Here is a 17,447-nt window from a genome sequence, read left to right as displayed (position 1 = left end):
AGGATAAATGTAATCATCAATACATCTCTTGTTAACATGTCCATTCATCTCTTACAGCATTGACACAGGAGACTCTAGCACAAAATATTACAGTATGAATAATGGGAATCCCCCCTGACTGGAATTTTATTTTAGAGGAAGGTTATGAGCAGGTTGTTTGAATCGGTTTGCTAGCTGCATTAATAACTAGCAGAAGGACGCTAAATATCTGCTAAAATGTATGAATATTTATATTTTCCCCTTTTGGGATAGCCAAAGTTTTGATAAATCGTTTTTTTTATTTAGAAGAAGGTAAAAAAACAACACCATTAATATTTGCCTCTTGTTAACAGACTGGGTAATGGTACATTCTAAACATTCTTCATCACTGATCATTATCTTTGACACATGTAACTTAAACAGCATTTTGATAAATAACACTTCCTGTACAACTGACTAGCAATTCTTCTCCAAGAGCCCATATCACTTGGTTGGTCGCAATTTGAATTCACAATGAGAGTTAGATGCATGTGTGTAATGTAGTCTGGGTTTTATGGTTTGAGAATGTGGGTGGACACAAACACCTTAGAAAAACTCTAACAAGGTTTTCAAAGAGATCGAATTCTATGCTCCAGAATACTATATAATATGACAAATTACAATAAACACTATCATTACACTGGGGTTTTCCTCTAATGCTTCTGTAGGATATATATTATCTGTTGTCTTAGCCATGTGAACACACAACCTCTCGCCAAACCCCATTCCTAAAAGAGTGTGTGAGTGTGTATTGGATGTGTGTGAAGAGGTCCTGAATTCCTCTACCCACCTTTCTGGTTGTCCAGCTCAAAGTTACTGTCTTCATTTCCTCCAGTGATGGCATATGTCACCCCGTCCCCATCTGGGTCCTTGGCATGCACAATGGCTACCAGGGTCTCAGGACCAGCATCCTCTGACAGGAAGGTCTTATAGCTGCCGAAAGCAACAGAGAGAAAGAGAAACATTGAGAGATCAGGCTTTGAACATCACAGTCCCACCATCTGTTTCCTCTGAAGCTTGTCCCTGAACACTCACAAAACAACCACACAGTCTCTCCTCTCAGCTGCAGACAAGCACAAGTCCCTCTATCTTCTTTATAGTGGATTTATATTGTAACTATACTTAAGCATAACCTTAACATAGCCAAAACTGAAAACACAAAAACAAGGTTTGTATCTGTTATGCTTGCTAGTTAAAATTGCATTACATTTTTCAAAAAAGAAATAATACAAAGAAAAGACCTGCAGAGCACAAACAGTAATAAAGGCTTCACAGCTTACATCAATTTAGCAATGCAAATACTTAAAACTTAAAATATGTCTTGTATCCAAATCTTCACATTCGACAACCAAAATAACAATGTCAAATCAATAAGTGACAGAAAAGCTTTTATGTCAGCTAGTTTGTTATTTCTGTTTTTGAGTGAATCATTAAATCAATGTGAACACAATTATATATCATTAAAATATCACAACCCTCAGCCATTGGCATACAGCCTAATTTTATAATAATAATAAGCTCATTTATCTATAAAACAGCTGAAGACAATTTCCAGTGTTCCATTGAAGACCATATTACAGTTCAGCACAGATCTATCACCCCAGATGTATCGTACCCAATTCTAGGTCCAAGTGACATAGGCATAAAGTTTCATCCAGTGTACACAAGCCCCATCATCTCTTAATCCAAGGGGACAAAACAAAAAATAAATAAAATAAATCTGCCTCACCTACATGCTGCAATGCTATATTTTATTTTGGGGTTTGCATTATGATCACAGAAACACTGTTCACTTTCACTCACAATACCCATCAGCTCTTCTGTTATTTGTTCTGCCTCTACACTGACAGTCTGAAATGCAGATCTGGTGAATCAGCAGCTCCTCTCAGCTGCTGTCATTCCACTAAAGCTGTCTCAAAGAATGACTGCTTCATGTTGTAGCTACTTTTAGGAAATGCATGCCCCATCAAGCTTGATGCCAGCCTGCCTGCTGCTGTCTACTGGGTCCTGCCCCATAGCATCAGTGTAAGAAACACTGAAACGAGCTGAACTACTGACTTCAACAAAGTCAAAGAAAATCAAAAGAGACAGAAGGGAAAGTCAGAGACTATGAAACATACAAATGATTGTTTTTATACAAAGACTCTTGACATTCCAAACAAAGTATGTCATCTGTACATCAAATTTAGTGAACCTGAACCTGAACCTTTGACAAAATTTGAAATAAAATTTTATTCTACTCTTTATTTTACTCTATTTTTTTAAACAGAAAGAAGAATTAACAAAAACATGAACTCTTTACTTCATGAGCTGGGTAGAAAAATAGCCATATCTGGAAGTATCTTAAAGACTAAAAGACATGCACTGTGCTATAGCAACACTGTGCTGTAGAATTTACAAATATGATTAGACAGAAGGTGTTTCTAGAGCAGCATGGCTCAGACAATAGTTTAAACTGCAAGGATTTATTTAGCATTCTTGAAAGGAGACTCCAGTGTTCCAGTGCTCTGTGGAACACAGAGGTACAAAATTTGGACAGCTTTTCATTTTCTGAGTAACATAACAAATGCTGTTTTTGAATAATAAACAGCTTTGTTACATTCGTTCCTGTTTCATTCCGTAGTTGTACACGTCATTTCTGAATGTACAAATGCACTATCCACATTTGTCTCCATAAGGTTGCATAACTCCTAATTAGATGTATAGTTAAAAATGTTTAACTCTGTCTGAGCTCTTAATTAATGAATTTGACACAGTGAACATACACAGTCTGAGTGAAGACAGGAGCCTCATCATTGACGTTGGCTATGCGGATGCGGATAGAGGCAGTGCCTGTGCGGGAAGGTGTGCCCTTGTCTACAGCCACCACCACACACTCATACATGTGATTGGGTCTTTCGTAATCCAACTTCCTGCTGGGGCTGACCACGCCTTGAGATGAAACGGCAAAGTCCTGACTCTGGATGAAGTAGGATATCTCGGCATTCAGACCAGTATCACAGTCTCTGGCCAGCACTAAAAACAAGAGAGAGAAAAAAAAGAGAATAAGTGTTGGTGTATTCCTATTGTGCGGACATAATTTGTCAGGTTTCTGTACAGAATAAGTGTATAATTACAGAGAATCCATAGGAATTGTGTCCCTCAAACAAAAAGTGGCAATAGCATTTTTTACCTTATAGATTCAAGTTTATTTTCTTAATTCATTTAATTATCAATGGTTTATGTAGCATAATTTTTTAATGTTATTTGCATAGAAATCCACCATCTTTAATTTACATTGAAATCTAATCTGTTTGTTTGTTGTTCAAATGATCTAAATCTAGAAATACTACAAAGGTTATAGATTGCTATCAAAATAGACAGTGGACATGACACCTGTTGAGATTTAGCATCAGGTAAAAAGCAAAATAAGTTATTGTTTTTCTATGTAAATATCTAAATATTATACATAATTCAACCTGCAAATTCTGCAAGTCCCTGCCCAAATGTATGTTAGTATCTCTGGTCTTGTATAAACTAAAAGCTCCTCATTTCATGGCTGTGGTTTGTTGGATTCATACACTCTTTTTATAATTAAGTACTCTCATGTTAAAAGAGTCGATATTAATTAAAACTATGTCACGGGGGCCAATTCTTTATTTGATAAATGTAAGAGCCCATCTGTCAGTGGCGGGCGAGAAAGAAGCTGTTGACTGGCGCAGATCAAAAGTAAAATTCGAAGACGGCTTTGCAGTCATTAGGCAATGAGCCAGAAGCAAAGTCCTGCATGATTCTACCTCAGGCAAGCTGTCACTGCATCCACCCTCACACTCATTTGGTAGCAGCAGATGAAGACCCTCTAATCTCAAAGGCAAATAGTGAACTGTGTGCCTACAGCTGTGGCTACACGCACACACACACACACACACACACACACACACACACACACACACACACACACACACAAACAGTATTGCTTTCTCACTATTTCTCCGCATGCAGACTGGTTGTGGACAGAAAGAGTTTTGTCAGGAACAGGATTCAAATAGACACTTCATTAAAACACAAAGCCTGATAGCAAATCTCAGCAGGCTGCTATTTCCATTTTTAATCCATGTGTGTGAAGACCTGGGTTCACAGCTCTGGATAATTTAAACACATCAGTTATTTGCCTGCGCCAGTCTGATGTTATACTAAATCCTTGCCAAGAAAGTTTTCATGCGATAATTGGAGCGTCTTGCACTTCTGTTCCTGTTAGCTCCTATTAAAAGTCCACACCTAATTTACAGTATAATCCCAATTTAAGGTAAACAACAATAATAATCTCTTTTGCCTTCTGCTCAGCTTGTCTGTGCAGTCAGTAAGTGCTTTGTGCTTAAGCTTTATTTTCACACAACAGAACACTTTTTGATAAGCAAATACTAGATCCATCTGCTGTTTATGTGAATCTGCTGCTTCCTCAATACTGAGAGAGAGTTAAAAAAAACAGCATATAAAGTTGTTTCCAAAGCTGCAACAAAAAGACTAGATGTCAGCTGAATCAGAGAAAGGGTTCGTTCTGTTTGTATACAGAGCAGGGCAAGAGCAATAGCTAAAAAAAGAGCCAATGTTTCTGCTCTGCATGGCAATATGTGAAAATAATTGAATTTTATAAATGCGGCTGGCAATCCAAATGTGTGCATCTGCTTCACAAAATATGTATTGTTTTTAACTCCCACGCCTCACTTTGTTTCCGAAGTTCTGGCTGGTGCATAACAAGGCAAAATTAGAGCTCATTAATCATCAGGACTTTATTCTACAAGGCAGCAGACACGAAATAGTGGACTTTCTAGGGTTTGGATATCAGCCTGATGGTTGGTCTCGAAGCTTTTTACCAACTACTTAATACTCAGAACTATCAGAGACAAGAATGATAATACAGACACTACTGATGTGCGCAGACATGAAAGACCCTGAACTCACTTGTGCATTTTATGCCCATTTGCTTGTGTTTATGATTATGTCGACAATTAGTCACATTTAAAGCCTATGTGTTGTTTAAATGTGTTTAAAGCACATATATATACAGTACAGACCAAAAGTTTGGACACACCTTCTCATTCAAAGAGTTTTCTTTATTTTCATGACTATGAAAATTGTAGAGTCACACTGAAGGCATCAAGGGCTATTTGACCAAGAAGGAGAGTGATGGGGTGCTGCGCCAGATGACCTGGCCTCCACAGTCACCGGACCTGAACCCAATCGAGATGGTTTAGGGGTGAGCTGGACTGCAGAGTGAAGGCAAAAGGGCCAACAAGTGCCAAGCATCTCTCGGGGAACTCCTTCAAGACTGTTGGAAGACCATTTCAGGTGACTACCTCTTGAAGCTCATCAAGAGAATGCCAAGAGTGTGCAAAGCAGTAATCAAAGCAAAAGGTGGCTACTTTGAAGAACCTAGAATATGACATTTTTCAGTTGTTTCACACTTTTTTGTTATGTATATAATTCCATATATAATTCCACATGTGTTCATTCATAGTTTTGATGCCTTCAGTGTGAATCTACAATTTTCATAGTCATGAAAATAAAGAAAACTCTTTGAATGAGAAGGTGTGTCCAAACTTTTGGTCTGTACTGTATATACAGTGAGGAAAATAAGTATTTGAACACCGTGCTATTTTGCAAGTTCTCCCACTTAGAAATCATGGAGGCGTCTGAAATTGTCATCGTAGGTGCATGTCCACTGTGAGAGAAATAATCTAAAAAAAAGATAAAGAAATCACAATGTATGATCTTTTAACTATTTATTTGTATGATACAGCTGCAAATAAGTATTTGAACACCTGAGAAAGTCAATGTTAATATTTGGTACAGTAGCCTTTGTTTGCAATTACAGAGGTCAAAGCGTTTCCTGTAGTTTTCACCAGGTTTGCACACACTGCAGGAGGGATTTTGGCCCACCTCCACACAGATCTTCTCTAGATCAGTCAGGTTTCTGGCCTGTCGCTGAGAAACATGGAGTTTGAGCTCCCTCCAAAGATTCTCTATTGGGTTTAGGTCTGGAGACTGGCTAGGCCACGCCAGAACCTTGATATGCTTCTTACAGAGCCACTCCTTGGTTATCCTGGCTGTGTGCTTGGTCATTGTCATGTTGGAAGACCCAGCCTCGACCCATCTTCAATGCTCTAACTGAGGGAAGGAGGTTGTTCCCCAAAATCTCGCAATACATGGCCCCGATCATCCTCTCCTTAATACAGTGCAGTCGCCCTGTCCCATGTGCAGAAAAACACCCCCAAAGCATGATGCTACCACCCCCATGCTTCACAGTAGGGATGGTGTTCTTGGGATGGTGCTCATCATTCTTCTTCCTCCAAACACGTTTAGTGGAATTATGACCCAAAAGTTCTGTTTTGGTCTCATCTGACCACATGACTTTCTCCCATGACTCCTCTGGATCATCCAAATGGTCATTGGCAAACTTAAGATGTGCCTGGACATGTGCTGGTTTAATCAGGGGAACCTTCCGTGACATGCATGATTTCAAACCATGACGTCTTAGTGTATTACCAACAGTAACCTTGGAAACGGTGGTCCCAGCTCTTTTCAGGTTATTGACCAGCTCCTCCCGTGTAGTTCTGGGCTGATTTCTCACCTTCCTTAGGATCATTGAGACCCCACGAGGTGAGATCTTGCATGGAGCCCCAGTCCGAGGGAGATTGACAGTCATGTTTAGCTTCTTCCTTTTTCTAATGATTGCTCCAACAGTGGACCTTTTTTCACCAAGCTGCTTGGCAATTTCCCCGTAGCCCTTTCCAGCCTTGTGGAGGTGTACCATTTTGTTTCTAGTGTCTCTGGACAGCTCTTTGGTCTTGGCCATGTTAGTAGTTGCATTCTTACTGATTGTATGGGGTGGACAGGTGAATGAAATTCAGTACAGATACTGCCTCCTTTTTCAGTTGTATACTCATTTTTTTTATGAAAAATAAAATTAATTCTACTTATCAATCTGAATTTGATTGGTGCCATGACAATGTTAAATGTGAGAAAAACAATTTAAGCTGTTTAAAGAAACTAATAAAACAGCATTAGTCTTATTAAGTCTAATCCAAATCAGATATCAGAATGAATTATAATAAAAGTAAAATTTTATAAAAAAAATGTTCACAGAGTCTGACCTGTCATAATAAAACCTATAACAAAATTAAATTAGCTAACAAATCTTAAGCATTAAAAAAATGTATTAGTCATATTTATGCAAAAAAAAACAACATACAGACACCCCTACAATGTCTATATGTACGATTGTACGATTACAATTGTAATGAAACAATTTCATCTAAAGTAATCCATTGAAACATGAATTAACTATTTAATTATTTCTTTCAAGTGTTTTGTTGTTTTGTGAATATGTGATGATTCAGTCAGTTGAAACTCCTCTTCCGGAAACTTCTGTTGTGTTATAATTAACACACTACATGTAGAACCATGAGTTGTATCGAGTATTTTCCTAATTATAGGCCTGTGTTAAGCATGCGTGCGCTCCCACCCACAAGCAATGCACCTGCTGCAATACCAGGAACACCATGAGAGAAATATATACTGTATAGAGACAAGCTGCGTGTGTCCACTGAGAGTAAACTAAAACTACAGAGGTCCTGAATCTTTTTTTGTATCGATTCAATAGAGAGCATTTCATGAAATAATGGAAATGACATAAATGGAAATAGCGATTATGACATTTTAACATAACGCCAACTAACAGAACAAACACTGTGCTTCTTTATTGCACTATGCACAATGTTTTGGTAAAAGTTATTTTATTGATGAGATTAGCTGTGGAGAACATCTAAATTTCTATGTGTCCTTCACTTACCCTGCAGTAAAGATGTTCCAGGTGGCGTTGTCTCAGGAATATTGTCTCGGCTGTAGATAGAATGCATGAACTCTGGTGTGCAGTCGTTCTCATCTGTTATATGCACCACCATCTGCAGGGACAGAACCAGAGAAAGCTGTAGATGAGTGCAAGAAAAATAATTAAAAACAATTTAACTGGAAATTTAAGATATTCTTGATGCTCTGTAACTGAGTCAAGTTTCAACTGTGATTCTAAAAAGAGAAAGAGAAACTTGAAGTAAAAAGACATGAAGAGAAGGGATAGAAGGAAAAAATAATATGAAAAATAATAAACAAATGTAAAGGTAGTAAGAGAAGCACGAGAGAGCGAGAGAGAGAGAGAGAGCGAGCGAGCGAGAGAGAGAGAGAGAGAGAGAGAGAGAGAGAGAGAGAGCAAGCGAGAGAGAGAGAAAGAGAGAGAGAGAGAGAGAGAGAGAGAGAGACAGAGAGAGAGAGAGAGAAAGAGAGAGTGAGTGAGTGATGGAGGACTGTGTTAGTCATGCTGAGGACACTGTCCCAAAGCACAGCTTATCTATATGAAACAGCACTGCCAAAAGGGAGGAAAAGTTTTGTCACACACACATGCACACACACACACACACACACACACACACACACACACATTTGCATCCTTTTGGGGACCTTTCACTGATGCAGTTAAAAACTCAATAAATGGCAACAAATCTAGGATTTGGTTATACAATTTCGGATCCCTGAAATGCCAGACATCTGACCTTGCTGTGCCCTTGACCCTGTTTGAATCAATTCCAAAACATAATAATTTCACGTGCTGGCTACAATGACAATTCCATATCATTCATACAGACATTCAAACAGTCATTACTAAGACACTGAAAACATAATGTCTACCACCTAGGTAAAATAATATTTGGTCCATACCAAGATATAAAAGCATGAGCACAAAAAAAACCCCACACAGACCACCAGTGCAATTACGCACGCTTCCTACAATGTTGTTTCGTGTCTGTGTCGGGGAGAGACATTAATGACTCTAGTCCACTCCTGTCCGCTTGGAGAAGAGCTATTACTGCTAATAAGAGCTGTGAGTGTTTAAACCAGATTAAGAGCCTCAGTAGGAGTGAGATCTCTGTTAAATATTTATGTCTCACTAAGAGGGCCCCGACACTCTCTGTCTACTGGACAGCAATCAGACACAGAGAGAAAGAGAAGAAACTTGTAAACAGATGGTGTGGGTGTCGGGCATGACGTCATACAGCCCTGTTCGAGTTTTATCTTTTACATCAATCATTATAATACTACCAATTAATTTAGGTTATATTGTGTACTATACAGTACAAGCTAATCTACAAACATAAATCTTTCCCAGATGCATCCAAACATATTCAGAATTTATTTTGGTTATGCTTAAAAATACAGTATATATTTTAATAATGTGCTGTATATCTCCAGGCTCATCCATGTTGCTGTTTGTTCTTCCCAATGGTGCTTTTAGATCAATCAGCTATTAATTCAAGCAAAATGTAAATGTATTTTATTATTAATGGTGGACGGTGCAATGCAGCCCTGAGTAACTGTTAGCAGCTGATTCGTTTTCTATAACAGGACCTCCTAAAGTGTTTTACAATCTGCGTGCTGTATGCTTTGTCATTTCATAGTGACATCTACTATCACGAAGCATCTACAGATTTAGATCATCTTATTACTTTCGTTACAAACAGTAAAGAGCTTTCATTTAAACCCTGCAGCCAGGAATAATATCAGAGCAATGCTGATAAAGAAGATTAATCAGTGACCTCGGAACAAACAGTATCACAATTCAAACACTGTGTTGTATAAGAAATTTTAGAACTCACATTTCTGCCCTGCATTAAGTAGCCCCCATGACTTATCATGTATTGGTATTTACACAACTGAAAATTCTAAAAAAGTTTGGCTGGTTCCAACTTTAGCAACACATACACATGGGCAGGTGGTAGCACATTTGTTAAGGCATTGGACTTATTAACTTATTGAATCCAAAGGTCATAAGTTCAGCCACACCAGGCTGCCACTTCTGGGCCCCTAAGCAGGGCCCTTAACCCCATAGCTGCTCAGTTGTATGAACAAGATACATGTTAGTTGCTCTGGATAAGAGCATCTGCCAAATCTCTAAATGTACATATAAACATGAACTATACAGACTATACATTGAGACACCTGTCTTTTTCAGCCATATGTAGTTCTTGGGGCACACAATTGTCTTTGAATGTAGTAGCATTCAAATTTCTATTCACTTGAACTAGGAGACCAAAACCTGTTCCAGCATAACAGTGCCCCTGTGCATAAAGCCAGCTCCATGAAGATAAGCTTTACATGGGTTGGAGTGGAAGATCTTCTACAGAGTGGCCTATAGAGCTCCAACCTCAACAACTTTGAGAAGAATGCTGACTGCACCCCAGGCCTCTACATCACTCTACATCAGTACCTGGCTTTACTAACACTTTAGTGGCTGAATGAGCATAAAGCTCCACAACCACACTCCGTAATGTAGTGGAACGTCTTATAACATCTTTATTATAAGAGCAAATAGGCTGTTCAGAAAACAACTACAAATCTTATGGTTATGTGTCCACAAACTTTTCTCCATATATTGTACTTCCCAATAACATAAAGATCCAAAAGGATATTTTTTATTAGGTGTATAGTCAGTGCTAAACTTTTGTGTTTATGGTATGCCTGAGGGCAACTTTTATAATTAAGACATATCCTGACCACTGACCACAGTGTGGTCAGTCAGAGTTGGCTGGATCTGGTTCTTCCTGTCCCTGGCTGTAGAACTGATTTTACTGTCATATCACCCCACACACACACACACACACACACACACACACACACACACACACACACATCCCTTCCAGCAGCCACAGATGTGGGGTATGAGTTAGTAATTGCTTCAGACCTGCTGAGTGAGAGACACAGCCGCTATTTATAAAATTTATTCTACACACTACATGTTGGTACGTGTGTGTGTGTGTGTGTGTTTGTATGTGTAGGTATTTGATATGACAGTGAAACCATAATCTAAAGGAAGTAGCCCAAGGGCTCGTACACAGACATCCACACATGCAGATAAACACTCTTTAAACAACAACCATATGCCTTGCATGTGTGTGATCATGTGCAAGGCAAGGCATTTGTTAAAGTATCTATATAGTTTAATTCAGCCATTAGGGTTCTCGCAAGAACCCTAATGTGTGTATGTGTGTATGTGTGTGTTAGATCACCTCTGCCACATTGCTGAGTCCTGTGTCAGGTTCAGAAGCACGGATTTGCAGGTGGTGGAGATGAGGTCCACTCTCGTAGTCCACTGTGTGGGTCAGACTCAAAGCCCCGCTCTCTTGGTTTATACTGAACAGGTTTCCTGAGTTTACCAGCAGCATGTAAGACAGAGACTTTCTCTGGAAAGAGACAGCCTGAACCACAGCCACGCTGCACACACACACACACACATACACACACACACACAAATAAAAACACTTGGGAGAGAATAGGATATCAAAGGGCAATTCAGCATTTGGCTCATGCAGTATGAATTAAGTAGAATATGGAAATACTGCTAAGAGGAAAAGACAAACAAGTGCAGAGCAGAAAATGTGTAATTTCTTTATTAGGAGCCATTCAATTTATTTTTTTTTATTTATAATTTAGATATTTTTTTATCCACTCTAAGCATGTATGTGTGTGTGTGTGTGTGTGTGTGTGTGTGTGTGTGTGTCTGTGTGTGTGTCTGTGTGTGTGTGTGTGCATGTACTATTTGTTGTGTTTAGCTGTCCTTTCCTCCTCCTCCTCATAGATTAATATGCTCTGTTGTGTGCCAGTGCCCAGAGGGGCACACACACTGCTCTTCATGTTTATCTAAAACTTTCTTTTAATAAATATTTGAATTTACATGTTCAAACTCACACTCTTTCAAATTCAGAGCCTGGGGAAAAATCGGTGCATCTGCGTCCTGCTCTAACCCTCTACTCCCACTTTCTGCTTATGATTCCAAGCCTACATCACTTCATCCCTCTATTTTGTCTTCCTCGCTCTCCTCAAGCTCAGACTTTACCACTCCACAGGGCAGCAATGACACATAATGCTTTACTTACCCTCTAATGAGCACAAAAACACCAAACAACCCCAAGTACATATGAGCATAATTATATTTGTGCAAGCACACGCACAAATGCAGGAAAGAAAATACTCACGTATGGCCCACTCCAGTGTTCTCTGCGATGTAGATGGAGTAAGAGGTGTTGGAGAACTGAGGAGGTCGCAGGCCTACCAGTATGGCCACTGTGGCATGAGGACCCTTCCTGCCCTGAGTGTCCACAGCTTGCACAGTCAGAGTGTACTCTTTACCAGAGATCAGAGGTCTTCCTGTGGTCCTTACCTCTCCCAAGCTTCTGTCCACCTCAAAACAATCCTCCCCACCTGCAGAAAAAAACATCCAATGAGCAAAGATCTGCGGCATATACAACTTGTTAAAGAGAAAATATACAAACTGTTGAGTCTGTCAGGAAGGCAGTGGTAACAAACAACCACTCTTTATAATCATGGTGAGAAGAAAAACATTTTAGACTACACACCATACTGAGACTTAAGGCAGATGGGAAGCCCACAACGGGTTATACTTCTGTCAGCCAGGAACAAGAATCTGTGGCAACAGTAGGCACCTACTCACTGATACTGATCATTTAATGACGTAAGCACAATAATCGTTTTGAAAATATTAATGTCGACGTTTGAAAAGAAATTGAATCACTTCAAGGGCAATTGGGTCCAAGAACCCTTCTGTCAGCTGTGTGTGGCCTCCAAATCCCCCTCAGGATAACAGAAAGACAAGAGTCTGTTTTATGTATCATAGCCCGAAGAAGCACAGTGCAATGAGGGAGGATGAAGGGGAAAAGGAAGAAGCACAGCTGTTTCAGTGGAGCAAAAGTCACAGCTGCAGATATGCTGCCTCTCTGTTAGCTGTTTTTTCCCCAAACACCAGGGAATACATTTATTTATTTTTTATTCTAGGCCCAAATTCTAACCTTTACTGTATGTACTGTATGCATGTAAAAGCTAAGAGTTTTTCTTGTCGAGAAAAATATACAACAGAAAGATAGATCAATGCACAGAGCTTCTAAATTATACACAGTATATATTCTACAATTATTCTTATTTATCTTTACTGTACACCCATATGAATATATACATAACCGCTATAGTTGAAAAAGCAAATCAGGTTGTATTGGAGATGATATTTGTTGTTCTAAATCCAGAGCTAAAGTTTTTGATCTGAAATACTCCTGTCTTACACATACACACCTCAGATGCTACAGCTAACAGTGTCCCAGAAGAGAGCGCATCATTTCAAAGTGAAGTGAAGTGGAGAAAGTGAAGGAGAGAGAAACTGTCAGAAACCGTGCTTGCACTTTCACAACTCATCTGACACTCCAGATGCAGAATTTGGAATGATATAGTCAATCAAAACTTGTTTTGAAGATTTAGTTTTTAAATGTTGAATAATAAATTGTTGACATTCCCACAGAAGTGCCTTGATGTTGAGATTCTATGAATATGTACATTATATATATATATATATATATATATATATATATATATATATATATATATATATATATATATATATATATATATATATATGTGTGTGTGTGTGTGTGTGTGTGTGTGTGTGTTTATATAAATATTTAATGTATCCTTCTATACCCTTATCCCTGGTAGACAGCTGGTGTGTTTGCATATTGGAAGCTCTTTGAAATTCTATGTATTTGGTACATAAATAAACAAATAAATAATTTTAATATATCTGTTTATTTAAATCTTAATATACATCTGAGCATTTGAGAGCGCTAAGTATGTTGCTCAGCACCTGTCATTTCAATCTTTTTAAAATGTAATTACTAAAATGTGATTTTTTTCCAAATTGATTGTCGCAATATGATTTTATGGTAGAAAAGTATAACATTTAGAATAATTTTAAATACCTAATGAAAAATTACAACTAACGAAACATCATAGACTTTGTTATTGTTACAGATTACTGGTCTGTAGAGGAAGAGCAGCATGTAGAATAGCTCAAAGCCACCCTAAAATGCCATTTTTATTATTTTTTAAGCAATTAGAGCCTAGCTGCTGTGTGGCTTTGTGGCTTTACTGTCAGCTCAGTGAAACCCAGCAGATGAGATTTCAGAAACAGCAATAATCATTAGCTTTGAATCCATTTGTTATTCATTAGCAGAAAATCGACAGTATAATTCCTCATTCAGTGTTTTAATGACACGACTATTTTGTGCATCTCACCACATGATGCAGTCATGGTGCCGTGCACCTGCTCTGATTTGAATTCAAAACAAAAATAACTAAATCAGTGAAGGAAGCATCTCAACTTTCTCACTTTCTCTACACAAGCTAGAGTTGTAAAACAATCACAATGATATGGAGTAAAGCAATATTCATATTAAAAATGTTTCATATTACAATGGTGTAATTTGTGCTCTCTCCACTCACACTCCCATCCTTTCACTTCCTTAGTAATTAAACAAGATTGAGATTTAATTAGCTAGTAGACTAGATTGGCTGCATCCCAATCATGGAAAAAAGGTTTTGGACTCTGAGCTAAGTGTTAAAAAACACTTACCATCCACCAAGAAGTACTGGGTCCCTTCCAAAGAGCCGTCCCTCTGTTGGGTTACCAGTTTGTAAACCACTGAGCCTGGAGCTGCGCCGGGCTCTGCTGTGGCTAGATACGGCTCAGGAAACATAGCCCACTGCAGATCTGACATTCCAGGAAGGGTTACAGATAGTCTGCACAGGTACCACTCATCACCTGCAGGTGGAAGGAAGAGAGAATGAACAGATAGCTTAAACAATAATAGTACCTATCATAAATATAAAATTGTTATTATTACATGAAGCTAAATTAAGCAGAAAGCCTGTCTGCTCTCATATAATGTACTTTTCCTTGAATTTGTAGGACAGCTATTGTGCTGACTGCAATCCTTTTTAATCTCCCCAAATCTCATGAAATAAATCTCTGGCATTGTGGGGGCAGTAACAGGAAATCACTGTGCTCTTAAGAATAATCACCCAGGGAGGAACGGCACCTTTCGAAATAAAGAAAAAAAAGATGAAATAGGTATGAGATCTGTAGATCTACACCTGGCACCCTCCTTGGAGCTGTAGTAATTTAGTCTAAGCACCCTTTGATACTAAGAGAAATTACACATTTACAGAATAAATCAATATTCAGCATCGAACATTATCCGTCTCCACCTTCTCAGCACTTTATCTGCTGTCAGACAGATGCATGAAGCAATCACTCAGACACAATCATGATATCAGTCACAGAGCAGGAAATGGAGATTTGAATACAAACACAGCAGAGTTTCTTCATTGTGTTTTCTCTCTCTCTCTCTCTTTTGTCAGTACTGTTTGTCTCCAGACTTGCACAGTATTGTTTTTTCGACATCTCTTGCAACAGCAAGACAAAAGCAGATATAAGAAAGAAACTTTAAATGTAAGCACCAAAGCGATGTAGATGATCGCAGTGCTTCCTTTACTTCCTGCCTTATCACTGCAAAAGGCTTTGAAAGATGTCAACAGAGACTGATCGAAGAAGACAAAACAAGTCAGAGAGTGAAAAAAACAGAGATGGAGAGCAGGAGGTTGAGGGTGAGATGTAGGAGGAGAGGAAAAAAGTACTGACAAGACCTAGTAAATTTGTTGTCTCAGATTTTATCCTGGTTTGAGGTTACCATGTACAATTGATAAAGCTGAAGCACAATCTAGTTTTTTTAAGAGGTGAAGACTGACAATTAAGGGACAAATGATTGCCTCTTCCTTAATATGCTTTCAATAACAAAAATGGACTAAAGGTGTGCCACAGAGATGGACATTGTGTATGCAAACATGTTAATTAAACAAAATGCAGCAGTCGAATTACAGCTTACGACCAAAAACCTATTTACCCGTCATTCACTAGAGACTGATGCTAATTCACATCAATTATTTATGATGTGCATGGCTAAATTCACAGTTCAGTATGCTAATCACATTTCCAAAGAATTTCCCCCCCAAAAAAACAACAACAATAGCACATTAACACAATTCACATTCTACATTTCACATTACAAATTGTACAAGAAAGAAATAATAAAATGATCATTACACTTGGAAGGCACTGAATGAAATGTAGTGCTTTTAAGGACCTAAATTGATTAAATACCCAGCAGACCTTTTTATACACTTGGAGAAGGGATTTCTAATATAGCTATAAGGAGTTCTTTGGTCAACCCTTGCAAAATAACTTTAGTCAATAAACTAACCACTGAAAATATTCAGAAAAAATGGCAATTTTTTATATTTTTCCAGACAGTGTAGTGGTAAAATGATTGCACTATGATATGTTTGAATCCTGCTAATGCCAAGCATTGTGTTTTCTCTTTGTACCGACTCCTTTAATCTTTTCTCTGCTTTTCATTTCATTTTATATATGCTTTCTCAATTTTCGAAGGAATGTTTAGCGCCACTGTGAATTTGCTTTATGAAAAAGCAATGATTTTTCTTAAAGAATGTAGATCATACCTAAATAAAGCACAAGTCGATAAAACAACCTTGAATCATTAAGTACAGAAATGATCTTCTAGGTGTACAGTTTGTAAGGAATTAATTTAATCTTTTTGCTGCTTTCATTAGTTTTTACAATATTTTAAAACTCTTATTCAGTATACTGATTGTATAGATTGTGTTTGGTTTAAAAGAGGCAGATGTAGAGAACAGGGGGATATGGAGATGGATGATCCGCTGTGGCGACCCCTAATGGGAGCAGCCGGAAGAAGAAGAAGAAAAAGAAGAAGAAGTAGTTTGTCGGATAAATAAAATGTAAATATTACAATTATATTTCATGTTGTGTATCTATTTCTCAAGTTGCTCTCAAGTTTTCTATGTACAGTATTTCTTTTAAAAGGATATCAGTCCATGAAAAGTTAAGTCTAGAGCCTAATACATGACCTTCTCTTCCAGTTGTTCTGTAATTCCTCTTAAAAAATTGCTATTTTCTTGCACTATAGCTCCGTTTCTCTTTTGCAGAAACAGAAAACTGTGGCTGACCACAAGCCACAAAGTTAGCCATTTAAAATTTTGGACGTTGTGTAGCATGCACTTAGATTTAATCACAGCTGTTTATTATCATTCTCTTTGGCTGTATTAATCAGTGTGTCATAGAGTTTAAACACTAATGGCAGCCATTGCAAAGCCAGAGAAGTGTCCTGTGGTGTAAGGGGGCAAGAAGACACCTTGATTCTCTTCATTCCAAAAGTGTGGGTGTTACACTGCAGGGATCTGCAGGGATTCCTGCATCACACGGACACTCGGACCTCACACCTCGCTAACTCAGTGGGAGATGCTCACACTCAGAGAGCTAATGGGCTACATGCTCGTTCAACAGACCTCCGACTGGGAGCCTCGACTCAGCTCAAAGCCTGGCCATCTCCACACTCCCTTAAGCAGCTGTCACAGTACCAGAGGATTCTGATAGAACATAAACAGCCCTCTGAGAGCCAGAG

General features: G+C 38.4%; 1 protein-coding gene across 1 annotated transcript in view; it reads right to left on the bottom strand.

Annotated features, from left to right (window-relative positions):
• The window catches only part of si:dkey-22o22.2 (neural-cadherin), a 111,467-nt gene that overhangs the window by 40,426 nt on the left and 53,594 nt on the right, over positions 1-17,447 (bottom strand). Inside the window, exons 2-7 of the mRNA XM_046847455.1 lie at positions 14,522-14,710; positions 12,081-12,306; positions 11,115-11,319; positions 7,850-7,961; positions 2,784-3,033; positions 809-951 (exon numbers count right to left, since the gene is read on the bottom strand). Of these exons, the coding sequence (XP_046703411.1) occupies positions 809-951; positions 2,784-3,033; positions 7,850-7,961; positions 11,115-11,319; positions 12,081-12,306; positions 14,522-14,710 (1,125 nt within the window). The remainder of the gene's footprint in view (positions 1-808; positions 952-2,783; positions 3,034-7,849; positions 7,962-11,114; positions 11,320-12,080; positions 12,307-14,521; positions 14,711-17,447) is intronic.

This window comes from Silurus meridionalis, chromosome 4, assembly GCF_014805685.1.
Source record: "Silurus meridionalis isolate SWU-2019-XX chromosome 4, ASM1480568v1, whole genome shotgun sequence".
NCBI classification, from domain to species: Eukaryota; Metazoa; Chordata; class Actinopteri; order Siluriformes; family Siluridae; genus Silurus; species Silurus meridionalis.
Note: the sequence above shows the minus strand (reverse complement) of the source record. Positions and strands in the feature narration are given on the sequence as shown.